Source organism: Aplidium turbinatum, chromosome 3, assembly GCF_918807975.1.
Source record: "Aplidium turbinatum chromosome 3, kaAplTurb1.1, whole genome shotgun sequence".
Classification (NCBI taxonomy): Eukaryota; Metazoa; Chordata; class Ascidiacea; order Aplousobranchia; family Polyclinidae; genus Aplidium; species Aplidium turbinatum.
In genome coordinates this window covers 9,851,342-9,879,060 of record NC_137474.1, presented here as the reverse complement: position 1 = coordinate 9,879,060, position 27,719 = coordinate 9,851,342, and the positions used below count along the sequence as shown (strand labels likewise).

The 27,719-nt window shown below is 38.3% G+C and overlaps 2 protein-coding genes across 2 annotated transcripts; both read left to right on the top strand.

The window, feature by feature from the left end:
- The first annotated feature begins 346 nt into the window (after window positions 1–346).
- On the top strand, window positions 347–15,460 carry LOC145766357 (sodium-coupled monocarboxylate transporter 1-like). The gene is made up of 14 exons (XM_082578052.1): window positions 347–609; window positions 3,590–3,763; window positions 4,147–4,334; window positions 5,177–5,242; window positions 6,433–6,552; window positions 6,944–7,098; window positions 10,681–10,821; window positions 11,922–12,051; window positions 13,005–13,093; window positions 13,206–13,383; window positions 13,661–13,747; window positions 14,010–14,281; window positions 14,747–14,847; window positions 15,150–15,460. The coding sequence occupies exons 1-14, from the start codon at window positions 576–578 to the stop codon at window positions 15,410–15,412; spliced, it is 1,998 nt and encodes a 665-aa protein (XP_082434178.1). The 5' UTR covers window positions 347–575; the 3' UTR covers window positions 15,413–15,460.
- Window positions 15,461–23,122: 7,662 nt separating this feature from the next.
- Window positions 23,123–27,437, top strand: LOC145767251 (peroxisomal membrane protein PEX14-like). The gene is made up of 7 exons (XM_082579040.1): window positions 23,123–23,417; window positions 24,086–24,208; window positions 24,288–24,373; window positions 24,810–24,920; window positions 25,413–25,505; window positions 25,846–25,931; window positions 26,399–27,437. The coding sequence occupies exons 1-7, from the start codon at window positions 23,261–23,263 to the stop codon at window positions 26,859–26,861; spliced, it is 1,119 nt and encodes a 372-aa protein (XP_082435166.1). The 5' UTR covers window positions 23,123–23,260; the 3' UTR covers window positions 26,862–27,437.
- Window positions 27,438–27,719: the final 282 nt, after the last annotated feature.

The following is a 27,719-nucleotide window of genomic DNA, read 5'->3' as shown; positions in this document are numbered from 1 at the left end:
TTTGCACAGTTAATTCGGAAGCTTTAATGATCTGAAATTTACGAACGGCAAGAACGATTACAATTAATGCTTAGTTGAAAGGTCATGCTGAAATGGCAGCAGTTTGCATCAAAGTCTAATGCTGAAAACACTTTTTATGCAGAATTGCAGAACGCATGAAACGAAGTGAATTAGTTTTATACACAAACTTTATTGAGTTTGAACTATTGCAAAATTAAAAATGCTTGTTTAATAATGCCCACGCACTGGCCGAACTAAAAGTTATAAGTTTATAAAAAGACTTAATCTAGCCTACTGTTTTCAATTTTTCTACTCAATTGGGCTGTGATGAGTCAACTGCAATTAACTTCTGAGACAAATCAAAGCAAAATAAATATTACAGGTTTTGATGTTTTACTTTTAAGTTGGTACGTATATTTTATGGTTTGGCTGCCATATAGCTGATAAGAACGGTAGACTATATTTTCTACAGTGCAATTATTTCTCACCGTGTTTCAGTAATAAGCAGTTTCAGGTTGTTGCTCGCAAAAAGGCAAGCAGTGTCTATGATCTGCGTCATCATAGAATGCTAAATCATGGAAACCAGCATACCCACTTCAACACAAGAAGGTAACCTATTTTTAAAATCCAAGCTTTTCTAGTTTGAATGCAGTTGGTCTAAATAACTTTATTTTAAGTACAAAATTTAAACAAAAATATTGAAGGCTAACTGGTTAATGTAGCTTGCATTAGATAGCTACTTCTGTGCATGTCGAATTAGGGACAGTAGATTACCGGGATGCGTAACTACATCCGCTTTTCGTTCATCCGCAACATTAGAAGGGTAATTTTTTTTTTTATTTACAAAATAATGTATTTTTTATGGGTTATATAAAAAGAGTGAAGTTGGTTTTGAAGTAATTTAAAGTTTTTAGTTGAAAGCAAGCCAGCAGCAAAGCTTGAAAAAAATGTCAAATTGGCAATTTACCCTTCTAATGTTGGCGGAACAACGGAGTTGCGCGTCCCGGTAGAAAGTTTAGCTTTTCTCGCTTAAATTTGAGTCTGTAAAGAAAACGTTTAGTCTACTATCTAGCTAAAAGTTGTTGGCAAAAGAAAAAGTAACTAAGTAAGACTGTAACTTTTTACATTGATGGTTACTGTTCAAAGTTATGTCTCCGAAAATAAACAGTGGGTGACAGCTGTTGGCACTCTTGTCTAAATTTGTTTCCAAAAACGCAAAAGAGGTACCGAAAGATTTTTAGCAAAGTAGATAAGCAAAATAAAGTTATTGAGAAAAGCCCTTCTTTTAAAACTAACGCAGTGCAGTGCATCAGCATCATAAAAGCAATTAGGCATAGTCAACTTAAACTTTATCGAGTGAAACTTCAATATTGCTTGTCTCCCAATTGGAGAACACATGCATCATGTCAACAACACCGTCTGCTGCGTAGCCGATTGAAGAGAGCCCTGGTAAGGCGCTCGAATGAGCGCCAGTTCGACACCGCTCAAGAGAATGGAGTTGTGTCATTGGCAAGACACTGAAAGGCATGTCTGAAGGTGGGAACGAAGACTGGCTTCCTTGTCTTTCCGTTCACTTAATCCAAATCTTTAACCATCGGGCGTAGCCTAAGCCTAGATACGACAAAAAAGCAACACGAATGCAAGCGTTAAGTTTGACATTAATTTACCACGCAAGACGCGTGATTAAATCTTTGGCAGTGGTTCAAATTTCTGGTAACTTATTGTAACTACAGAACTGCGACTGAGGTTTTTTATAGATAGAGTTGCAGATTGAGTAGGCGCGTGATTCCTCCCTACTATCCCCGGCGCACTTGACTCGACTGCGTAACATACCTTGGTAACAATTCTTTATTCTGATAATTCGAATTGGCAAGGATGCATTACGGGGATAAAATCCTTGATTTTTTTTTCGGGCATCTGAAGACTTTAGTACGGGCAGTTTTTATGAATAGTTTTCAATGGATATATGTCTACACAGAAACATTTTTTTTAAATTGCTTGCTTAGTTTTCCTTCTTTTAAAGTAAGATGCACCAACAGCAGATGATTCAAAAATTAAGCAAACTGGTTACATTGATGAAACAATACCGTAATGATAAAGAATTACATGAGTGTTTTAAACTTCAATATTTTGTGTTATAAGCCATCGAACTGTTTGGTTTTACTGCAATATAAAGTCAGTTAGGACTGTTTGATATCGAGGGATAAAATTGACTCAAGATATAGCTTTAAAGAATTGTATAGTTAGGCGCCAAAATCAAGCGAGAATGTTTGGTTTTAGCAATCTGGTAAGTAGGAAATATTCACCCAAGCACGGCATTCTGTTGTTTGTTTTTAGAACATCTCAGTTCTATTTTTAACAGTTTTTCTCCCCAGAAGGATGAATGACGAAAACAACCAATTTCTGCAGTTTCGGTTTCATTTTGCAGCGATTGCTCCAATAAACGTAAACAAACGCACAAAAACTCACTTTTTGACATGCATCAGTGTGTTGTGGTTGTAGCCGACGTGTCTGTTAAAACTTTTTACAATTTTATATGACAAATAACTAAGAAAATCAATGTAAGATATTTTTCATGTTGTAGGCCTTTTAATCTTGATAGCCTGTGAGTTAATGCACAAGCAAAGCATAGATGAGTAGGCTATTAGGCTATAACACGGCTTCTCAACTCTTATAGGATATCCATAATCCATTCTTGGCAGTTATTCAATGTCTGTGGACCCAAGAGATCAAAACAAACATTTAATGCAAAACTCAACCAGGCAAGGTTGCATCCAGCATTCTAAGACTGTGCAGCGGTACAAAAACTAGAAAATCGAACCAGAAATGTGGGAATGGCTTTCTATTAAAAAATCGATGAACTTTTTTGACAAAAAATTACGTTATAAGGTGCGGAGCTCATTTAAAATGAATTTGACGAAGTTTTAACATGATGCGGACGAAGTCCCGTAGCTGAAAAAGGATCAACATTTAACGTTCCATAAAAACACCGTGGATCCCTTTCATAAATCACGTCAGACGTGTACCTTTGGGAGTCCATGGCTATTCAGTTGTCAGTTGAGAACCTCTGTTTCATTAATTTTTAGCTTAATAGAAGCCAAAATAACTAAAAGATAAAAGCAGTTGTGGATGTATGTTTCCACTGATATGAGATGTACAATCACGAGGCAACACTGAAAAACAATTTACTGAAAAGTGGGTCGACGCAATTGCTCCGCTGCCCTTGTAAATAAGGGTCTTCTTTCAGCAAGTTACCATTGAGTTTAAATTGATTAGTAAACCTAAATTTTAACAGCAATAAATTAACATTTACCTACTATCGATGGTGGGTAGGTAGCCTACATGAAATTTTTCTGTTTAATTTTTTTTAAACTTCTTCTAACATTGGTATCCACAATGTTGGTGCATTGGACAAAAAGCAATTTGTAGTTTTTGAAAATAACTCATTTTTCCAGTGATTTAGCCTGTATTGAAAATGTTGTTTGTGTCTCTGTGTTAGAGTCATACATAGACTATGGTACGCGTTGAAAGTGTCTTGCTGGGAAGCTAAAAACTAACGGCTCAATTTTATACTTCTTTTTGTGTATAGGGGATTATCAAACAACTACCGATAAAAATCTGTTTCAAATCATCGACTATGTGGTATTTGGAGCAATGCTTTTGGTGTCAGCCTTGATTGGTGTTTTCTTTGCTATAAAAAATCGAAGGAATTCAGTTTTGACTACAGAAGCTTATCTAATGGCCAATAGAAAAATGACGTACGGTAGGTCAACTTTTTCAATTACCGGTTGAACTCAAAGTTATTTCAACTTTGATTAAGTCCTGTAGGCTAGATTGGTCGATTTCAAGCCAAAGCTAATGAGAGACTTTTAAAATAGTCGTTACATCATTATGATAGAATCAAAAAATACATGCGCACTGCGCAGTTTACTCATTGATACTTCTTCGCATCAGCATTGTTTGTTATCGGGTTATTGTGATTTTTATGTGTTTTGTTAATTAATTGTTTTTGCATGCTTAGTTGTCAACATGGACCAACTGCTCTGATGCTACTAAAATAATACTTAAATTCAATTTACAGTACGCGTAGCCTAATTACAATGTGCATAAAACTATGGATAAGTTGCATTTTGCTCATCTTTTCAGGTCCTGTTTCTTTGAGTTTGATAGCGAGCTTCATGTCTTCTGTCACCATCCTGGGTGTCCCAGCTGAATATTATGTTTATGGTACAATGTTCACTTGGTTTGCCGTTGTGTATCTTCTTTTACCCATCGTGGTGGGCTTCATTTTTATGCCGGTTTTTTATGACCTTGGAATAAGCAGCAGTTACGAAGTAAGTTAAACTTTTTTTCTGGACTTTAGTAACTTACAAAGAGAAATAATTATTTTGTTCTTTTTTCTCATAGGCCACGCAACAGTAGTCTAATATGTTATTAACGAAACGCTTTTTCTGGACTACATTTAGGCTAAGCATTTGTATAAACTTTGTAGAGCAGAGGGAAAAACGTAACTTATTAACCTCAGCTACTAACAGTTAAATTTTTTCAATCACTTACAAAACTAGACTTTGTAGAGCATTCCGTGTCCACCATACATGTGCAGCCTTAGCTAGAGCCGTTGAGAGAATAATTTGGGCCCGGTACGGATGAGAAGACCGGACGCTCAAAAGAAGAGATTTATAAAGAAAACTTTAGAACTTTTAAACATACGTGTTATTTTCTTTCTTCTTAGGGCCCTAAAAAAATTTGTGGCCCTAAAATCAATACCGTTGACAAGGGGGTCTAAGGATGCTTTTAGACCCGGGCCAAGATGATATTAGGGGCCTGTATCTTTTCTATGGGCCCTAGAAGCTTGAAGAAGCCACCGCGTATTTTTTGGATGCAATGCATTTTTCTTGGTAGTTTTTTGAATTGGAGCCCGATGATTTCAATGGTACCGGGCCCAAAATATTCTCTCAGTGACCCTTGTCCCAGTCCAAAAGTACCCTCTGGACCCTTCTGTCAGCGCTACTGGCCTTAGCCGTTTCTTTGCATCGGTGACAACAAACTCAAGTTTAGGTTTGTTTTACTGTAGGCTACTGCACAAATTTTAATTAGAAAACTCTTCCGCTATAAATTTGTTTTTAAATTTAATATCAGAGCTTTGGTACCGTAATGCTTTTTGTTTTTACTTTAGTATCTGGAAAAACGCTTCAACAAGCCCACTCGCTTAGTCACAACATTCATGTACTTAGTTCTGACGGTGAGTAAGCAGGCGTAGCAACACTTCAAGCCGCTTGGGTTTGTTTTAATAGATTTGAATTTTAAACGAAACAGTCTAGAAGCTGTAGCCAGGGTTTTTAATTATTTTTTTACCAGTATTCACGAAAAGACATCATTTTTACCTGTAGGCTAAGTAGTCCCCGCTTATTAAACCCACCTTGGGACTGGACGACTTTGGACTAAGCGGGTAGGCCTATTAAGCGGGGGACGATTCTCTGACACTTCTATACATTCAGTAATTCCTGACCGGACAAAATTGGGCTTAATAAGCGGATGGGTCTATTAACTGTGGACTTAATAAGAAGAGACTAGTGTACGACAGTAGTTAACGACCACATTGGTAATTAACCTGTTCAGTACGTATCACGACTATTGTCGTTCGAGCTAGTAGCTCTCTGTGCACAATTCGATTAAAGTCGTTTTGACTAACGCCGTCTTTTATGAAGCATTTATTTTTGCTTCATGTTCGCCTTGTCAGGACTGCGCTATGAAGAAACCGAGAAACATTGTTTACAATGACAATTGCAGTCTGACAGAAATGCTGCAATGGCAATCCAGTTAGGCTACATCAGAAAAACAATATAGCCTACCAACATTGACTTCTCCCCGCTGTCGACTGGAGATTACAAAACTCCAGCTAGAAAGTACATTTGTCCTCCCCGTTAGCTCATTGACTAACTATCCTACTTTGAACACAAAGAAACCTCAAGATCAAGCGGCACTGGTTCGGCTCACGGAGTGTGCGCTTGAGCAACGCTTTTGAGCACATTTTCAGTCTCCATTCAGCGGCACATAGTGGATGGATCAATTCACAGACAACAACACTGCAACAACAAGAGGAAACTTTACTCTTTTAATCTCTGTAAGCGACCCTGCGTCAGTTGTTCAATGCCTTCACAAGTATGCAAAACTGCCAGGAATATACTATCAAAGACTTTTTCAGTCTGAGGATAAAGATTTAAATCAAGCAAAAATCAAATCTAAACTTAGCTGTATTCTACTCGCCTACCGTACCATTTCAAAATAAGAAACTTTGTATCGTTTGTAAACGATTTTAATACTTCCTACTACAGCTTTCATGGTTACAAGGGTGGTTTAGGTAAAAATGATAAATAGCCTATTGCAACTCGATTTTTTCATTTAGGCTACAACTTGCTTTACTTTTGTTAGATAGTGTATGGAGGAATAGTCGTGTATGGGCCAGCGCTAGCACTGAATGAAGTAACCGGCTTCGACATGTGGATTGCTATCTTAACCACCGGACTTGTGTGCATTTTCTACACAACTTTGGTATGCTGTTACACTAATAAGGCAAATTTTATTACGAGGAATTTCTTGTTGCTCTAGCTATAGGGTCTACAGACAAAAGCTAATGTTTGCGGTGATTGGTGAACGATAACATTTCTGTTTACAATCTTTTTCCAAATATTGTTCTTGTTCCACATACTGCGTTCTAAAACTTTACCAGAAAATAGAAGTGTTTTTTCTAGTCAGTTACTGTGAAAGTCGTAAAAATCTGGCTATCCTCTAAAATTTAGCAACAGTAAAGCAGGAGTCGGTGTCGGATTCGACCAGTTATAAGCCGAGGTTTCGAAGTTAGAGTCGTATATTTTCGCCCGACTACAAAGCCTTGTGCAGAATATCATCAAACAATCAATTAACACAATTAAGTTTTTTCCAGGGTGGATTGAAAGCTGTTATATGGACCGACGTGTTTCAATCCATTGTGATGATAACTGGCTTTATTGCGGTCATCATTCAAGGTAGCATTAACTTGGGTGGCTTTTCAAATATATGGAAGGCTGCAGAGGAAGGAGGAAGAATCGATTTCATTCAGTAAGAAAACAACATATAAAATGTCAATGTACACTGCTCAGATTTAACATATGTCAAATGTTTTTTCATTTTTTCCATTTGTTTGCTTACCCAGGTTAGGTGTTAGGTCGTTTGGTTTTGAATCTTTGTCCTCAGACTGACAAAGCCTTGATAGGTTATTCCTGGTAGTTTCCCTTGCTTATAGAGCCTTTTAACGCAGGGCGGGTTACCGGGATCGGCATTGTGAAGTTTTCCGATTGTTGTTGGCGGAGAATTATTTCATCCACTAGTTGCCACTGAATAGAGAGCAGTCCTGAAAATGCGTTGCTCAAGCGCACACCTCGAGAGCAGAGCCAGCTACGAGTGATTTTGAATCGGGCGCGTAACTATACTGAGCTAACGCGGGGGACATTATGCTTCAACGGTTTCAATCTATGTTTTTGCAAACAGTTGAAAACAAGATGAACTAATGATAGACTTTGGCATGCACTGCACACAGGGCCTGATTAAGGCTCACGGGGGCCCGAGGCACAGCTAAGTTTAGGGGCCCCTGTTGGCAATCGCTTTCAATGCAATACCATGTAGTCTCTGCGAATGATGAAATATGGGCTAACAAATAGTTCAAGCAAAACTATAACTTCATAAATATTAATTTAGCTAATCTACCTACAACTTTCTAACAATATGCCTGAGCACCAGTGGCCGAGTGGTTAGCGCGTTGGGCTCGCAGTCGAAAGCCTGCATGTTCGACTCCAGCCACCCGCACTTGCTGTTGTTTCTCTGGGCAAGAAACTTTACGATAATTGCCTCTACCCAGTGATCGATTTCGAGTAATGGGTAGTACCAAATTTAAGTCATAAGTAGAGTAGACAACAGGAAACAGACATTGCAGTCGGCTGCAGCGTGGGTCAGGTGTACGTCGGGAGGCGTACACCGATGCATAGCGCTCAAGTCCGCTTTCCCGCAATGCAGGATAAAGATAATAAAACAAAACAAAAGTATGAACACTCTAATACTTGTCACAAAAATTATTGGATGAAAAATCTCTCTAACAGATTGGAAATTGAGCTCATTTCAATTTCATACTGGAAACACTAGCAAAATATATGCTACATTTGAATTTGAACTAGCAGAGTTTATTAACTGATCCTTGAAACCAGTGCTGTGTTAAACCCTTTGTGGGCCCCGGGGCCAGAATAACTTTGGGCCCTCTATCGTCAAGCAGACCTATAATATGGTGTATATTTTCACTGCACCGACATGGAAATGTGGTTCATTTCAATAGACTTTCTCACCAGTTTAGAAAACAACACAAGTGTAAGTAACCGCAAACACAGGTCTATCATTTCTTAGCTACACCTTTGCTCGGAATGAAAGCCAAAAGTGTTAACAATTTCTAATAAAAAAAAATACTGGCAATGGAACATATCAAACATATCGGTCACGACGCGGTAATACATCATAATCCATCGTCGGTTTGTTGTACAAAATTTTGACTGTTTGAACTTTGCCGCCCGGTACAGCGCAAATAAAACCAAAACTGTAGAAATTATTAATTTCCATTCAGATTTGGTCATCTGGTAACATTATTGTTTTTCCCCATTTTTATTTTTTATCTGGCAACATTGCTTGTTCTGTCAACCAAGGTAAAAACATTGTAGGCTAGTTGTAAACAAAAGCAGTGTAAAGCGTTTTGAGGATCAGGTGTTCAATTATTTTTATTCAACATTATTTCATTCCAAAGCAAAGCTTTCATAATTTTATGCAGATATTCAAGTCTAATTAAAGTTTTTAGGGCATGGTAGCCTAGGTTAGTGGCAAGAATAAACAAGTCCTTGTGTTAAGAATGATTTTTGTTTTGTACCGTACAACATTTGAAGATAAGAGCAATTTCATGTGCATACTGTATATTCAGAAAAAGTAAATACAGAAGAACGTTTCTGCTAAAAGTACAGGACAGGTTTTTCCTGCTCGCAACATCACTAGTCAAGGATATTTATAATTATGATATTGTATGTAAATGTTAAAAATGAAATGATAATTAAACTATCTGAAATGCTATTTTGCTTACACCTAACAATTTTTTAAAACAAAACACTTTTATTGGTGAAAATAAATTGAATCTGTGAATTCACAAAGGGCCTAAGCCCATTTTTTTTATTTTACCTTTTGTGCTTTCCGATTTCTTTCAATGAAAAGAAATTGAATATATGTGAATTCAAAAAGGGCCCTCCAGTTTTGTTTTTTTATTTCACTATTTGTGCTGTCCGATTTCTTTCAATGTCTTCTAAACTAAATGATACTTAAAAAAAACAGCCAAATTTTTCAAACATATCGGTAAACACATAAAAAAATACCCTATCATTTTCACATTGATTTTGAAATGGGCCCAACTACAGCAATTGCACTTCAACTTCTTTATAGTTTCTCCACAGAATCCTCACTGAGTAAACTTTTTAGGTATGATGCTTCTTACCAGTATGTTTAAGCATATAATCATTATCGAAGTTTCACCACAAAAGTAAATGACCAAAATAATCAAAACAGTTGTGCTAAAAACACTTTGTGGCAATTGGGCCCTTTTTGAATTCATATATTCAATTGCATCAAACCTGTTATATGTTAAATACATTTCTGCAGATCATGTTACTAACGTTATCGCATTTTAACTTTATTTTTAGAGATGTTTCATTGTAGTCAGGGCCCAAATTTGTATAATAGGGCCCAAATTTGTATAATAGGGCCCAAATTTGAGATGTTTTAGTATAATAAGGGCCTAAATCATCTTCTTAATGGACAAGTACATGCAGTGAACTTTAGCAACTCAAAAAACACTTTACTGAAACGCAAAAATCTATTATTTGTGGGCCCTGAGATGGTGGGCCTCTGAGATGGTGGGCCCGAGGTCCGGGCCCCCTTTACACGGCACTGCTTGAAACCTATAAAAGTATTGACGCCTACGGTACTAAGGTAAAAAAATTGGGGGCCCCCAAAACCAGGGGGCCTGAGGCCTGTGCCTTGTGTGCCTCATGGTTAATCGGGCCCTGACTGCACACACTATAGGCAACTGTAAAAAGTACTTAAACAATAACCTACCCACATCTGCTTTCAAATGAGTTTATCCTGTAGAGTTGGCCTATCTCAAACGGTTTTGTTGATCAAAATAATACAAATTTCACAATACAATGGAAAAGAACACTTCATGGTCGACGTCCACCACCGACAGCTTTTCAACCATATTTCAACTCTTGTCCTGGGTGTTTGGGAAACGAAACGTAGCCTACTTGAAAAACAGTTTTCTATCAGAGGCATCGATAAAGGGAGTGAAGTAATTTACAGAAAACAATCCTTCAATTGCCGCTGGAAATTTCAAACTGTCAACTTCGATGACGGTCAATTTCAGTAGATCAAAGCCTTTACAAGTATGCAAAAAAAACGTCTGGACAAAGAATCTAAAAAGGCCTTCTTAATGTGAAGATAATGGTTCTCATGATCAATCAGAGCTTATTTGTGAACAAATTCAATTTCAATAAAAACTTATCGATCGGAAAGTCTTCTCAAATTTAGAAAACTTTCTTGTTCATTGTAAAATTTTCATTTCAGTTTTGAAATCGACCCAAGATACCGTCTCACGTTTTGGTCAATTTTGTTCGGAGGATCGATCTTGTGGCTTGGGATCTATGGAGTGAATCAAACCCAAGTTCAGCGTTATATTTGCTGCAAGTCTAAACGAGATGCACAAATGTAAAGTATTTTTACGTTTACTCAAAAAGCAACTTCCGATTCACATTTGGTTTAGATTTAGTGTAGGCAGTAGCGTTGAAAGATGGGTCCAGGGGGTACTTTTCAACCCGGGCCAGGGATGAGTTTAGGCCCCCGGAATCTTTCCAAGGGGCCCAGGAACTTGAAGAAATCACCTCGTATTTGTTGGATAAACTGCGTTCGTTTTGAAGTATCTCAATTTGGAGCCGGAGGATCTCATTGGTACTGGGCACAAACTGTCCTCTCAACGGCCCTGAGTGTAGGCTACTGTGTAGAGCTTAGATTGTAAGGTTGCTATTTATTTTCGATTTTTAAATATGTTGGCATGTTCATTTTGAGCTAATTCAACTGAAAAATGTTGTTGAATACTATAAAAACAAACAAATTTAAGACAACAAATGGAAACTTGATGTAGGAGTAGGCCTACTTGCCATTTCAATCAAGCTACTCAGTTTATTGGATATTTAAAGTTTACTCGGCTTTATGTACCTGGGTGGAGCTTTTAGTTTTTTTTTCAACCTTATGTTGCCATTGATCTTCTTTTTTGTCGTATTAGCTGCTGTATCATTTTCTGGAATCACGGGATTTTCTTATTATTACTTTGAAGAAAGGGTCGTTTATCCTCATTCCCTGTACACGCAATTTTCTGTTTAGTAATATGTTTCGTTCTCCTACGGCCATGTGTAAAACCGTCCTTTGTTGTAGAAAATTGCGTGTACAGGGAATGAAGATAAACGACTCTTTCTTCGAAGTAATATTTTAGGGGTGCAAAAAAAATGCGCCAAAAAAACTGAACAATGTTTTCCAAATTAGCGACTTTTTTGTAGCAGGGGTTGCTATACTGCATCTCCCCTGCATCCTCACTATTTGCGGCTATGCTTTTATATCACAAGACAAGTCACTCCACCATTACCTTTAAGGTTCATTCATTCCTTATCATTATCACGCAAGTGTTGAAATAGAATAAGAAAGTTAACTTAGGGTTGAACATGACAAGTGATGATAAAAAATCCTTTTGAAATGGATGTCCTATTCATGTTTACGCTCTCTTCTTTGAATTCATTCTATTCTTCCATTTCTAGAGCTCTTGTTTGGAACTCGATCGGTTTGGTGGTTATCCTTGTTTTGGCTGGGATGACAGGCCTCACAATGTACGCGACCTACAAGAACTGTGACCCGTTAAAAAACGGAAAAGTAAACAAAGCTGATCAAGTGAGATTTTGAAAGACAAAGATTTATACCAGCTCTTGGAAAGACAATATTTTCATACTGACACCACCTTGTCAGTGGCGTAGCAGCCACTTGGCGGTTCTGGCTCTGCGCCAGTGGCGGCAAAATGAGGCTGCACAGTGCACACAGCACGAGAAATGAAGTAATGCAAAAATAAATAAAAAGTAAAACAAGAAAATGATTTACAAGGAGACAGCTAGCTCACCTTAAAAAATTTAAGGATAGAAGATATTTAAATAAAAAAAAGATATTTAAGGATATACAATAGTGCGAAGCAGTGAAACCACGTTTGATCGTAATGCAACAGCGTTTGATGTTTTACAGTGGTTAGCTAAATCTCACCTACTTGATTCGACATCATATTTATGCTTGTGTCTGAAACTTTAACTTACCATTGGCGTTTCAATTGCGAGCTGTGAGAGGAGTTTATCAAAGCTCAAAATGATAAAGTCGTATTTACGTTCTACCATGAATGATGATCTGCTATCAGCTCTATCGATTCTTTCTATAGAAAGAGACTACGTTCAAAAACTTGATTTTGAAGATATTATCGCTGATTTTGCTTCGGCGAAAGCTCGAAAAGTTTAATTTTGAGGCGGCTATTGATCTTTTATTTGCCCAATACATTTCTTGTCCATTTTTTGTCTTTTATTTTTGGCCTTAACGATGAGACAGTGAGGCTTCTTTCTCAAGCAATAAAGAACTTCTGAGACGCGGCACATTATTTGTAATTATTTCTATTGAAAAGATTGCTTGAACATGAAACTATTTCAAAATTTGCTGCAGTCTACTTAGGGCGGCATTTTCAACAAAAGCCGGGCGCGGCAGCATATGCTCCTACGCCACTGCACCTTGTTGATATTACTTCATTACTTGTAGGGTCCATAGGTCTTTACAGTCTAACTTTGACCTGTTTTAAATTGTGTACATTTCAGTTGTTTCCTTACATTGTCATGGACACACTTGGTCATTTACCTGGAATTCCTGGCTTGTTTGTGGCTGGGGTTTACAGCAGCTCTTTAAGGTAATTCCTTAAAGGTTTTTTAGAATCACAACTTCATGTAATATCTACGGTAGCCTACTTGTTTCGAAATCGAATATTGAACTTTTTTCCAAGCAAATTAGTATATTTTTAGCACAATATCTTCTGCTATAAACGCCATGGCTTGTGTAACCCTGGAAGATTTTGTGAAGCCTCACACTAGATGGCGTACAAAGTCGTATACTACATTGTCACGGTTTCTGGTCATAGGATTTGGAGCGTCTCTGATACTTCTTGCTTACATTGCTTCAAAAGTTGGGGGATTGATCAGAGTAAGATATTTTTATTGCGCAAATACACCTGTTGTGAAAATACTTTATTGCTAAATTACTTAAAAGATTGCTCTCAGGCTTCATGCATGCATTCATGCTATGTAGGCTGTAGCATAGAAGCAATAAAATAATTACGTAACTTCAACTTCCACGGCCCATTAAGCTGGGTTAGGAGCTATCATTGAGTAGAAGTTTTGTTTTTGGTGCTCGCAAATATTGTTACTATTTTTAAGTACCGGTAAAAATGGCAACATTATTTTTAAAATTGTTGTTTTAGATGGCCTACAGTATTCATGGAATCATCAGTGGACCAATAGTTGGGCTGTTCACATTAGGAATGATGTTTCCGTTTGTAAATGAATGGGTATGTTGTTGTTACCCTAATGTAAATATTACTTCTCCTCAGACTATTCAGTCAATGGAAAAGGGATTTACTTAAGTAAAGTAGCCTATACTCGGATACGCCTTTGCATGGTAAAATTGAAACTGTGGGCATTTGTAAGTGGATAGAGTGATCCACAATTGTCAGTTATAGCCTACATAGCGTCAAATAAAATCAAGTTATTAAGAATATTAAGAAAGCCGGCTGCATAACTGAATATATTTTATATAATAATTTAACACAGGGAGCCTTTTTTGGAGTGATCCTCGGATGGGCAACCACCATTTGGATGTTTATCGGCTCCATGATATATCCTGTTCCTCCTGAGTATCGAAGAGAGTTACCAGGTTCGATTAACGGATGCGTTGAAGCGACACCAACCATCGGAATTCGAGCTAACTCATCGGATGCAAACGTTTTATTTCTCACCGAAAGCGAAAGTGCTGTTCCGTCAGTGTCTTACAGTTTAGTTGCAAGTGATTCAACCTCATGGGCATTGAATGACGACAATCAAAGGTTAATCTTTTATTTGTATATTTGAACTATATCTACTATATATGAATGCATGAAATAAGGCGAAATATTTAGATGCCTAGTGTCTGAACAATAGCTACATCGTTTATTGCTATTTTATGACAATGTTTTAATTTGACGTGTTTATAAAGTGAGTTTGAAATATAGTAGTCATGGGAAAATTGAGAAAGGGAAGACCACTAAAAACATGGGAAGACACATTGAAGGATGACTTGACAAAGAGAAACTTACAAATTGAAGATGCAAACGACAGAGAGAAGTGAAGAAGTCGCAGCAAACAATTGGTCGACCTCGATGTTTTGAGATGAAGACGAGGCGTTTTTGAAAAAAATGGATGGAGAAACTTATGTACGATAATAAGTTATACTGAAAATGCTAAATAAACATTATATTTAAGCCACAATTTTCCAACCACGCCTATAATCCTTGCATTTATTTGCTTTTCAGACCTCCTATTGCTGACTTCTACGACATTTCTTACTTCTATTTTGCTGCTGCTGGATGCTTGGTCACCATAATTCTAGGCATGGCTATTAGTTTGGTGACAGGTAGGGTATTACGACCTGTTCTGCAGTAGCGAATTTAGTAACAAATTGAGGGCACCATATAGCTTGTTTCTCGAGTGGCTATTGTAGCAGATGGTAAAGTCAGAGTTAAAATACAATGTTGTAGGTTGGGAATGCTGTGCATGTCTCACCAATGTCAACGTCTGTAGACGTTGAATCAATGCAAAAATGACGTCTGCCGTCTAAATTCACCGTCTGCAGACGTTGAATCAATGTAAAAATGACAGATTTTACTGTCTGGGTAAAAGTGCAAATCTAACTAACAAGTTGGTTCATTTGCACAGGTTTAACGAAGAAGAACCCGCCAAGTGATGAACTTCTTTGTCCCTTCTTCCACTCGAAACGAGATGACGGAAAACCTCCTCTTGAGAGATCGACAAGTTGGTTCTCACCGACAGCCCTGGCCAACGCCCAAAGAATCGTAAGGCAAGACTCGGACGTCTCTTTCAAGCAAACGTCAGAACTGGAACCACTTCAAAGAAGCCCGGACGTGATTGCTTCGATGAGTGGAAACTCGTTCATTCCAGAAAAAGAATCTTCTTTCTAATTTTGTAAATTTAATGTTTCTGGCGAATAATCATTAAGTTTTATTTCACTGCTCTGTGTCAGAGCGAAAAAGAAAGTATCAAGAACAATATGCAATATACCGACATTCAAATTATTTGAAGAAAAACGGAAAACTCGTGTTAAGATGAAATGTGCATGAAGAGATTTTCGGCTATCACATTTTAAGTTTAAATTAAAGTAATTTGAATGTTTATTGGTTAGCATGGACACAAAATAATTAGGTGGTATAGGCCTATTTACATAAAAAAAAATTTACATCAAATTTGACTAGGCCTACATAGCCTACCACTAGCCTATTATCTTGTAACATATGCTATATAAATTAGCAAATCATCCTATAAACTTCAACCGTTTGATAATTAGATAATGATCGAGTGAAGCAAAGCATAGAGTCAAAGGGAGGGGACTTTTTGTTTTACTCCATGTTCACGTGATTGTTTGACGATGGGATTTTTATCATTGGATTAACCTCTTCGAAAATTTAATCCTGGCAGTTTCGCATATTTGTGAAAGCTTTAAATTATTGACTTAAATTCGGTCACCGAAATTACTAACTAAAGTTTCCTATTGTTGTTGGTTAAAGATTAATTCACTTACAAATATGCCGCTGATTATTGTCCTTTCTTTGACGTGGCTTGCACAAAGCACACTCCGAGAGTTGAATCAGCCTCACTTGACGTTGTTGTGTCTTCGTTCTCAAAGTTAGCCACTGTTCAAATAAGTTATGGAGGCGAACGAGAAATAATTGAAAAGAGGTTATTGATTAGGCCTAGGGTATGTTTTGAAGAAACAGATTACGTCAGATCTTTAGCAGTCATGCTTACATTGTTTTTATATGTGTGTATTTTGTATTTTGGTATTAAAATGTTGACCAGAAAGTCTTGTTCAGTAAAAGTCTTGTTCAAGCAAAACAACAGCTAACTAACTTACGGACTAAATAGCAAAAGCAATCGTTTGAAGTCTTCGCAGCGCAAACGTTTTAGAAGCATATAATTTTGCGCAAAATGCTTTGCAATTAAATATCAATTTCAATACGTATGCCCCCGCTTATTAAACCCAAATCTCAGTACTTCAGGAATGGACCAAATTGGTCTTAATAAGCGAGTAGACCTATTAACCGTGGGCTTCGTGTAAGCTTCTGGGCCGAGGGTCTATTCTTTCACCACCCCAGATTCACGATGTTCCCGGACTACACTGGAAGGCTACTAGAAAGCAGCCAGTCTTTAGTTTCATCATGCAAGACGCATAGACCTTCCACTCCGTTAGGTGGCTTAAAGGTGGTAACCTATACAGTCATTGTTGATGCGGTCTGTTTCTCGGCACCACATTCACAGGAGGAGGAAGACGCCATACACCATTAGTGCATGGTTGAGCGAAAAAGCCCGACGCCCGTACGAAGACTGTTGAGGCACACCCATGCCTGTCTTTGTAGTATCAGTCCTATAGAGCATATGTCGGCGTAGAAAATGAACGAATGGAGTCTGGTGGTAGCCTATTTGACTTCAGTTCAGAATTCCATTTATGGTCCGCCCAAGTAGCCGCAGAGATGTTTTGTTCATCAGCTTTGTTGATCAGAAGTTAAGCGGCTGGCACGAATGGGTGTCTTGATTTCAGTCGACCGGGTGCTCGTTTGGGAGAGCAGAGATCTTGTGGTGGAGACTGGAGAAGATGATTGGGCTCGAGTGCCCGTCGGCCGAGAGACTTCTTCTTCTTGCTTATGAGACAGCAGTTCAGGCAACATCTCCTAATTGTTGTAACCAGAGTAATGTCTTCATATCAGGGTCTATGAGATCCACATGTTCTGCAGGTCGAAACACTGGACAGTGATTAATGATGTGCTGTGCTGTTTGACAGTCTCCACAAACACAGGCTGGTGAGTCACACAATCCCCAGGTAAACATATTGTGCTTGAAGCGACCAACACCAGTACGGAGGCGATTCAGAGTTACCCATTCTTTTCTTGGCAGATCTGAGCCAGGTGGTACCGTAGTGTCTGGTGTGACTTGGAACTGGTTGGGCCGTGAGATGGTTTCCCAGCGGTGTTAGTGTTAGTGAATATCAGAAATAAGCTTACCGGTAGGCTACCTCTGTTCGCCAGCTGTGATTTTTTACAGTTCCTTTTTGCAGTTGTGGAATCAAAATTATTATTCTGCCTAGATTGCAATACCACATTCAATAATTTCCAAAATCGATAATAGCCTACATTTTACATTCATTTGAAAATATCAATGTACCGTACCTGTATCTCATAAATTATAACAATTATGTAAAGTTTTTAAACTGGTGAGAGGTCGATACATCACGGTAAGACTGATTTGCCCAAATAACTTGACATTTTTCCCCCAAATTCGCAACATTTGTTTTCAATGGGTGAGCAACCGCCCCCATCTCCTACGGGTATATGTGAAAATGAAGGTTGACTGCGGTTGGGTGGAATATAAAGAAAGCCAAAACATTTCTTGTAGCTGGTCCTGTAACCGGTGGTGAAATCTTTCTAAAATGACTGAGACTTTTGATAAATTCTTATTTCTGTTCGAATTAACGTGTACTTTAAAAGGTCGTCGCTAATTAATTGGATACGCTACTGTATTACATTGTATTATAATCACTGAAATCATATTGAATTGATATTAATAACAATACCGTCTATTAATTTTCAGTGCTTATCTAAGTAATGTAAATTAGTATACTTCGGTAGATGTTCATTGTGATGGCTTTTTTTGCTTTGAACATTAAGTTTGTTTTAACAAAAAACACCTTAAGCGAGTAATGTCGGTCTGGAATTGCATGCGGGAAGTGATTTTCTGATGTCTCTGGATTTATTAATATTCAATTGAACACTGAGAATATGTCCTTATAATGTTTGTAATGTATTGTATTGAGTTTAAATTTAACCGTTGTTATTGCGTTCATAAACGTAGTTGCACTGATGAGAATTTAATATTCGAAAACGCGTTCTGCAACACTGTTTTTTGCACTCTGCAATGCCTGATGCAGATTTATCTGTAGATTTCCATCACGCATTGAAGCGGTGATCTGATAATGAAATTTTCTACGGTTCGAGAAAAAGTTTTCTCTGCCTATAAAACGTTGAATGGTAGTTTAATTAATTATCTCTTTACTTTATTTTCAAAGTTCAATAATAAAAGTGGCTATCTATGAGTGGCTCTGATCTATGAGCGATTCAACTAGGGATAGATTAAACTCAGAAAATATTAGCAAGAAAATTCAAAATCCCAAATTTTCCCCCCAAAAAACAGGACATTTGAGCATTTTTGAGTGTCCTCAAAGAATCATTTATTTTTCTTAAAAAAAAGATAACAAAATCTCTTAAAAGAGGACGTATGGTTATCTTAAATATGTTTTTTTTGGTGCGTATATTGAAGCGTGGGAACGTTTTAACGTTTTATTTTATTTTTCTCTTGTAAGCTTATTTTAAATCGCAAAATCGTCATTTCCGTAGGGTGGCAATTTGACTAGTAGACCGTATGGTCGTCTCGTTGTCTCCCTGTCGGTATGGGAACTTGTGTAACTTTTGCATTCTGTATATTGCTTGCATATTTCAAACATGTACCTATGTTCCTGACAAATAAAACATTGATTGATTGATGGTAGCCCTACCGTAGGCCTCCTTTTTTGTTCTGTATTGTGCTTTCTTTTTACTTTTCACCCCATGTATGTTCATTTCTAATAGTCTGTGCTAACTTTTGACGTAATTTGTTTTGTTAAGACCTTACCTTAGGGGTCCCACGAATTACCCATAAGCCCCATAAGTACCCATAAGTACCCATAAGCACCATAAGTCGCGTCGAATTACCCATAAGTCGCGTCGAATTACCCATAAGCCCCATAAGTCGCGTCGAATTACCCATAAGCCCCATAAGTAGCGTCGAATTACCCATAAGCCCCATAAGTCGCGTCGAATTACCCATAAGCCCCATAAGTCGCGTCGAATTACCCATAAGCCCCGTAAGTCGCGTCGAATTACCCATAAGCCCCATAAGTCGCGTCGAATTACCCATAGGCACCATAAGTAGCATTGAATTACATAGAAGTAACGTCGAATTACCCATAAGCCTGTATAGTGTAGAGTGTAGTCTATAGCCGTCTAGAAGCCTAGTAGTCGGCTGCATAGCCGAGTGGTGAGGAGCACTGGCTGGACGTTCCAAAATATAGTTCGACACCGCTCAAGAGCAGGACACTTGAAGGCATGCCTAAAGGTGGACACGAAGATTGGCTTCGTTGCCTTCCCGTCCGCTTATGTGTAATCTGCAGTTTGCTGCAGCAGATGGAGTGTTTTGTCCGATAAAACACCTTAACATTGGACAATTTTCCCTATGAACCAGGGGACTGCAGCATAGCAATCGTTCTCGCACTCAGCTAGAGACTTAATTCTTGCTTTGAACTTGATAATAAAGAAAAAAAAGAATAATGGCAAGGGTGGGAATCAAACCCGTGTCACCAAATTCAATAACCTTTGCCTTAACCACTCAGCCACGCAAGAGCTCATGAAATCTTCGCTTAATTTGTTTATATTGGTAATGTTTCGAGAACGCTCACAATATTATCAGTTTAGTTTGTTTTTATTTCTGACCATCACAACGAAAAAACAATACACGACAAACTTAGCACAGATCTATAAAAGGTAGAAGCGACAAAACGCGGACGTTATAACGTGCACAATACCAAAGCCTGCAGATGACATATACGCTGACATGAGGCGTAAGTAATTCCACGTTGCTTATGGGTAATTCGACGCGACTTATGGGTAGGGTTGCCAGATGTTCACTATTTTAGTGAACAAATCACTATTTTAAGAAAATGTTCACTGTAAACTATTTTGCTAATAGTGATAGTGAACATGTTCACTATTTTGACAATTAATTTTTGTCTACAATTCTGTCAATATATTTTAGCCAATAGCCATGGATTAACCAGTGACTATACACTTCTGCTGCTTAGAAAGTAAAAGCACATGAGTCTGGTGCTTTGAGGAAAAACCCCTAATATGCTACCCCAGTGTAATTTCGCCAAAGCCAGGCTTGGCCAGCACGAAGTCCAACAGTGGAGTGTACACTGTACAGCCAAGGTAGCTGACAAACTGAAAGCCACTAGCCTGAGCAACTAACAGCCTAGAAGTTTGGCCATTTAACTGTTTGTTTATAGAGTGTGTAGGCCAGCTACTCAATCATGTGTGATGTGGCTAATAAGTTAAGAATTAAGATCATCGCTGGAAAAGTGGACTAACTTCTTTCAGAAAGAAACTGTACCTAAATTGTTAAAATTTGTCCAGTATACAATGTCTATCCCTGTATATAATGCCAATGTTGAGAGAATTTTCAGTGTTATGGGTAACATATGGACAGATGAGCGCAGTGGCGTAGCCAAGGGGGAGTGTTTTGGGGGTTACTACCCCCCCCCCCTTTGTCACGCGTGTGACATATTGAGAATGATGCTTTCAGTCTCTATGCCTCAAAACAAAGTTTGCCTAATTTTAACCGAAACTGCATTAAAAGAGCGAGTTTTGCCAATACCAAACACTTAAATATCTCAGCTGGGAATTAGCAACAAGAAAACATAGAGACATAGCTCTATTATCGAAAAATGCCCAAGAAATAATGATCTTATCCTTTTGCTATGCCACCAGACAGCACCATTTTACAGGAATATTTATACCCACATTTTGGTTGAAAATGCTCTCAGAATGCACCAAATTCAAAGTCATTTTTCAAAATTTTCTGGGAGAGGCCCCCCAGACCCCCCGCCACTGGGTGTCGCCTTTGGCGAAGACGCCGTCGGGCCTCGCCCGCCGGCCGTCAACCCCTCCCGCTTTCACAATTCCTGGCTACGCCACTGCTTTGAGAACATTGAGGATGCGGTCACGCGCTTTCAAAATGTTCATTATTTTGATGAAAAATATCTGGCAACCCTACTTATGGGGCATTTGGGTAATTCGACTCGCGTCGAATTACCCATAAGTCGCGTCGAATTACCCATAAGCAACGTAGAATTACTTACGCTTTCATGTCAGCGTATATGTAATCTGCAAGTCGCTGTTGCGACTTGCGATCGTGTCACTTGTTTGTTTGTTTGTCTTAAACTGATTGTCCTGCTTTGGTATCATGCACGTTATAACGTCCGCGTTTTGTCGCTTCTACCTTTTATAGACCTATGAACCAGGTGACTGCAGCATAGCAATCGTTCTCGCACTCAGCTAGAGACTTAATTCTTGCTTTGAACTTGATAATTAAAGAAAAAAAGAATATTGGCAAGGGGGGGAATCAAACCCGTGTCACCAAATTCAATAGCCTTTGCCTTAACCACTCAGCCACGCAAGAGCTCGTGAAATCTTCGCTTAATTTGGTTTATATGGGTAATGTTTCGAGAACGTTCACAATATTATCAGTTTAGTTTGTTTTTATTTCTGACCATCACAACGAAAAAACAATATACGACAAACTTAGCAGAGGTCTATAAAAGGTAGAAGCGACAAAACGCGGACGTTATAACGTGCATGATACCAAAGCAGGACAATCAGTTTAAGTGACACGATCGCAAGTCGCAACAGCGACTTGCAGATTGCATATACGCTGACATGAAGGCGTAAGTAATTCCACGTTGCTTATGGGTAATTCGACGCGACTTATGGGTAATTCGACGCGAGTCGAATTACCCATAAGCCCCATAAGTCGCGTCGAATTACCCATAAGCCCCGTAAGTCGCGTCGAATTACCCAAATGCCCCATAAGTCGCGTCGAATTACCCATAAGCAACGTGGAATTACTTACGCCTCATGTCAGCGTATATGTAATCTGCAGGCTTTGGTATTGTGCACGTTATAACGTCCGCGTTTTGTCGCTTCTACCTTTTATAGATCTGTGCTAAGTTTGTCGTGTATTGTTTTTTCGTTGTGATGGTCAGAAATAAAAACAAACTAAACTGATAATATTGTGAGCGTTCTCGAAACATTACCGATATAAACAAATTAAGCGAAGATTTCACGAGCTCTTGCGTGGCTGAGTGGTTAAGGCAAAGGCTATTGAATTTGGTGACACGGGTTTGATTCCCACCCTTGCCATTATTCTTTTTTTTCTTTAATTATCAAGTTTAAAGCAAGAATTAAGTCTTTGGCTGAGTGCGAGAACGATTGCCATGCTGCAGTCACCTGGTTCATAGGGAAAATTGTCCAATGTTAAGGTGTTTTATCGGACAAAACACTCCATCTGCTGCAGCAAACTGCAGATTACACATAAGCGGACGGGAAGGCAACGAAGCCAATCTTTGTGTCCACCTTTAGGCATGCCTTCAAGTGTCCTGCTCTTGAGCGGTGTCGAACTATATTTTGGAACGCCCAGCCAGTGCTCCTCACCACTCGGCTATGCAACCGACTACTAGGCTTCTAGACGGCTATAGACTACACTCTACACTATACAGGCTTATGGGTAATTCGACGTTACTTCTAGGTAATTCAATGCTACTTATGGTGCCTATGGGTAATTCGACGCGACTTATGGGGCTTATGGGTAATTCGACGCGACTTACGGGGCTTATGGGTAATTCGACGCGACTTATGGGGCTTATGGGTAATTCGACGCGACTTATGGGGCGTATGGGTAATTCGACGCGACTTATGGGTACTTATGGGTAATTCGACGCGACTTATGGGGCTTATGGGTACTTATGGTGCTTATGGGTACTTATGGGTAATTCGTGGGACCGTACCTTAGCTAGATTAATCAAGATTCAGGACTAGGAGTGAGTAGTGACAACTGACAAGCGCTGAGCAAAGCAGAGGACGGTTAACATTTGCTTGTGGAATATTATTCAAATGTCTGCTGAAAATACCGAAATTCCAACAAGTGTTCCAGTCTTGGAACAAAACGATTCTCGTAATGACTTAGTCCACACTGCTGTAAAGTTTCTTCAAAACCCTAAAGTTCAATCTAGTCCACTGGAACAGAAGAAAAACTTTCTGAAAAAGAAAGGTTTGTGGATTACTTTAGTTTGTTTTTATTTGAAGAAAAATATACATTATAATCACTAATCCGTAAGAGCAACAAAAAATATATATTTATAAGAATACCATTACCTGCAAAATTGAAAACTATAATGAGCCTATGCCACAAAGAGAGATATACCGTAACTTTTTGTTTTGTCTGTTGTGAGTTAGTTAATTTAGTTTATGCCAAGCACATAAGTATTAATGAATTGCAACGATGGTTATAATAATTAAGCCAAAACACAACACTAGCCTATTTAACCATGACAATGCCAGCTTGCATTAATGCTAAATGTTTACAAAAGTGTTGATAAACAGCAACAGTTCAAGGTGAATGCACAATTGTTGTAAATTTAACTATTTTATATCTGTTTATTGCTTTGCTTTGATAGCTTCTAAACTGCCTGCGTGACTTTATGTGACAGTGATTATTTAGCCACTGGTTTGATGTTTAATTGCTTCAACATCTGACAAGACATGACAAATTACCAAAAGAAGTTTATGCACTGCCGTGTTTATAGCTTATTAAGTACAACATTGATTTATTATATATATCTACATAAAAATGATTTGTTGCTCTTTATTAACAAGTTCCTATTCCTATTCACTTGGACATTCTAAAATTCTTGTTTATATGCTTGAAATTGTTTTAAGGTTTAACAGATGCTGAAATTGATAGAGCTGTGGAGTTGGCTGGTGTTTCCACTGTAACTCCTGTAGTTGAAAACCACTTATCAATATCACCACACCAACCTATTCCGATTCAACCACTTCCAGGTATATGAATTAATTATGAACAACATGAAATTTAGGCAACCCATTAATTCTGTGTGTTTGTGATGTTTGTCTTGTGTAGTTTCAGGATGGGTTCGGATACGGGAATATTCATCTCTTGCCGTCTTAGTCGCAGGAATTGCTTATGGGTTATACTCATTATACAAGGTAATAAAGATCCTTTCAGATTTATGCTGCAACACCTATGGCTTCGTTGTGGAAATAAAACGGTTCATAAACACCTTGATTTCAATCATCAAGAATACTTCAGCTAAGGAAAACGTTTTCTGCAAAACCACTGAGACACTTTTGTGGTTTTTCTTTTGCAATTTTTATTGTTAAGCATTTCTTTCTCTAATTCTGTTATTAATGATCTTATCCAATGAATAAAATTGATATTCGATACACTTTTGTAGTTTTCTATTTTTGATTTTTTGTAATACATTTGTTTGTTTCATTATTTAATAACCACTTATAACACCATCCTTTGAGATATATTAAACATAACCAATAACCACCATAAGTATGTAAAGTTAAGCTGCTCAGTGATAATTGAGTAAAGACATTACAAATTTTTGTTCTGAACCTTTTACATTGTTTTCAGAAATTCATTGAACCATTCTTCTTGAAACGGCAATCAGAAGAAGATAAGAAATGGGATAAAATGCAGAAAGATGTCTCTAAAATAAATACTGAAGTTACAGCAAGTTTGCAGGTTAGATTCATTACTTCACTTCTTGTGGCACTGGAATGGACATTTTCTAGAATTGCTGAAAAAGCCTACATGGAAGCCAAAAATGTCCAATTTATAGTTTTTTGAGTGAATACTGCTACTGCCAAATCCTCTGTTGCGATACTTTTATATGTTTGTTATACGAAAAACTATGTTTAACAATGTTCATTTGCTCACTGTTTAATAGTTGGAGGAGCATGTGCCTGTCATTCCGTGGTGAGAAAGTAGTGAAAGGTTGTCAACTCAAACACCATCAGCTTTGTTATATTCTCCATGTGTGATCACTGCTGTTCATCTTGCTTGATCTTTCAAGTAGCCAAATCTCATGTAGTTGGTTCATGTTGTAAAGAAGACTTAAATTTACTTTAGTGCGGCTATGTCCAACACGCATGCGTTTTGGGCCAAAATTTCGGTTTGCATTTCAGAAAGTATCTTATAGCAGCACATCTAAGAAAACTTAATATCTTTTTGCAGAAAGTGCAGGACATAGTGAGCAAACTGCAACAGCAAATCACCGAACAAAATACCAAAATACTGAGCATGTCAAGTAATTTGGAGTTGTACAGGGTAAGCCGATGTATTATAGGGTAAACTGGAGAAAGTAAACCTTCCATAGATTTATACACGGAATTGCAAATAAAATATGACCACTTCCAACTTATGGAAATTCAGTCATTGATGTTTGACGTGAAGCCGATCTACGTACATTGTGGTGGTGATGTTCACTGTTCAGTTCAAAAGTTGGCGTCATTTTAACCAATGCTGTCTTGCGAGCAGTAATTTTTATCACACAATAGGTTTGGTATGTCTATAACGCGTCGATTGCAAACCCTCCTCGACGACGTCAATGGGCAACCCCAAAGACGTATGATATCTGACGCTCACTTAACCAGTTTACATTTGCTAGGATGCGGTTGAAGATGACACGTCTGAAAAGGCCGTCAGCACATTGCGTGGAGACATAACGTCACTCAAAGGACTCTTGCTCAATGCGTAAGTTTGTTGATGTGAGGCGTTGCTTTATCCTTCGCCGCACTGATGGGTTTTGCAACAATTGGACGCAGGACAAAGTCACGGTTGTTTAATTAAGCTTAGAATTGCTTCAATCTTTTATTCAAACGTTGCTTTTTGTAAACTGACATCATCATCATAATCCATCGTCGGTTTGTTCCCCACTAGTGGGGGTGGCCGATTGTTTCCGCGCAGCAATTGTTTTAATCCCCTTTCTCCATTTCACCCTGTCCCTTGCATCTTCCTCCTTCAGTCCGACTTTTTTTAATTCATCCTTCACTTGTTGTTTCCACGTTCTTCTTGGACGACCGCGTTTCCTCTTCCCATCCACCTTTAGATCTAGTGCCTTTCTAAGAAAACTTTTGTAAACTGACAGGTTTTATGATTTTCAAACTATGTGTGATTGATGCGAGATAGATTAGAACAAAATGATTACTTTCACCTTGCAGAAAGCAATTTCCTGCCAGCCCGGCCATTCAACCTGCTATACCGAGCTGGCAAATGCAGCCTACAATGTCATCATCATCGAGCTCACTGATACCAAACGGCGTGTTGCCAAGCTCCACGCCAACAGGCAAATTCTCAACCTCCGAGCCACGCCGGCTTCCAAGCGATGTTAAGTCAGAGAACAGTGAAAACAAAAATTCAGGGGCGCACAGAAAGAAAAATCCGGCCGATCTTGAACAAGATGAAGACGAATATTGTGCCAACGGCCCTCTCAACGGTGAAGATGTGCCTGACAGTACAGACAAGCTTCTCAACGGCCATTCTGGTGGTATTTCCCTGGTTGGAACCGAGACCACTACCACGCCTGAAGTGCTTGATCGTCCAGAAATAGTCATTGGCAGCCCTGTGAAGCCATTGTCTGCGGCCGAAGATAGTTCTGTTATTGACGATTCTGAAATTGATTAAACTTTGCAAAACTAATCATCTGCTCGTGTACTTTTGAATTGATTTGCTATTTCCACGTTCAATTTCCTATTTTGGTCGCCTATCGCTTTTTATACATGAGATTTATTGGAATTCTAATTGAGTTTACTACTGATGTAAATTGCTTACCGTTTGTAATCTTTCAATGTACCTTCACAGTTCCCTAAACTTCAAATAGATCTGTGTTTCTGTCCTAGTGGCTAGGGTTTCTATATAAAATTTCCCATGCTACATTTTTTTTCACTGCAGCCTACGTCTTGTTGGGGGTAACTTTAGCGAGTTTCCTTTTCCAGTGAAGCTATAATTTGCCTGTGCAATAGACAACTCGGTGAGGTTTGTGTTTTCTTTCAGCGTCGTGCAGTTTCCCATCCACGTTTGTTTGTGTGAAGTTTTAGTTGCAGCAGCATGGAACGGATTTTTAAACGTTATTTACGGCACAGTGTACATAATTTCTTGATATTTTTTTAATTAATTGTTAATTCTCGTACGACGTGGTAAACCATGCTTTGTTGATTTGCAAGATTGAAAAATACAAAGTACAGTTTTTTTTCCTTTCAAGATATGTGAAAGTTCAACACTAGCTCAGCAAGCTTATGTTAAAAGAACACTAGTAACTAGATAGACTGTGGTTCAGAGACCAGTTGGTCGAAAGACGGAAGAATCAAAAACTCCAACCTTCTGTCGTACTACTGACTTTAAAGTCGTACGTTGGAGTTTGATTTTTTTATACTTCTGAAGCTAGGAGTTCCAAAAACAAACACACTGATCGTGCAAGTTTGGTCATTATATTGTCAAACGCTCGCTTGAATTATGTGACCGATGCTGTATCAACGAAGAACG

Bases quoted from the DNA above. Each gene is read 5' to 3' on its own strand.
- LOC145766357 (XM_082578052.1), top strand. From the start codon at position 576: ATGGAAACCAGCATACCCACTTCAACACAAGAAG. The intron at 5,243-6,432 runs GTGAGTAAGCAG...TACTTTTGTTAG, and splicing joins TCATGTACTTAGTTCTGACG to ATAGTGTATGGAGGAATAGT. The intron at 13,384-13,660 runs GTAAGATATTTT...TTGTTGTTTTAG, and splicing joins AAGTTGGGGGATTGATCAGA to ATGGCCTACAGTATTCATGG.
- LOC145767251 (XM_082579040.1), top strand. From the start codon at position 23,261: ATGTCTGCTGAAAATACCGAAATTCCAACAAGTGTTCCAGTCTTGGAA. The intron at 23,418-24,085 runs GTTTGTGGATTA...AATTGTTTTAAG, and splicing joins AAACTTTCTGAAAAAGAAAG to GTTTAACAGATGCTGAAATT. The intron at 24,374-24,809 runs GTAATAAAGATC...CATTGTTTTCAG, and splicing joins GGTTATACTCATTATACAAG to AAATTCATTGAACCATTCTT.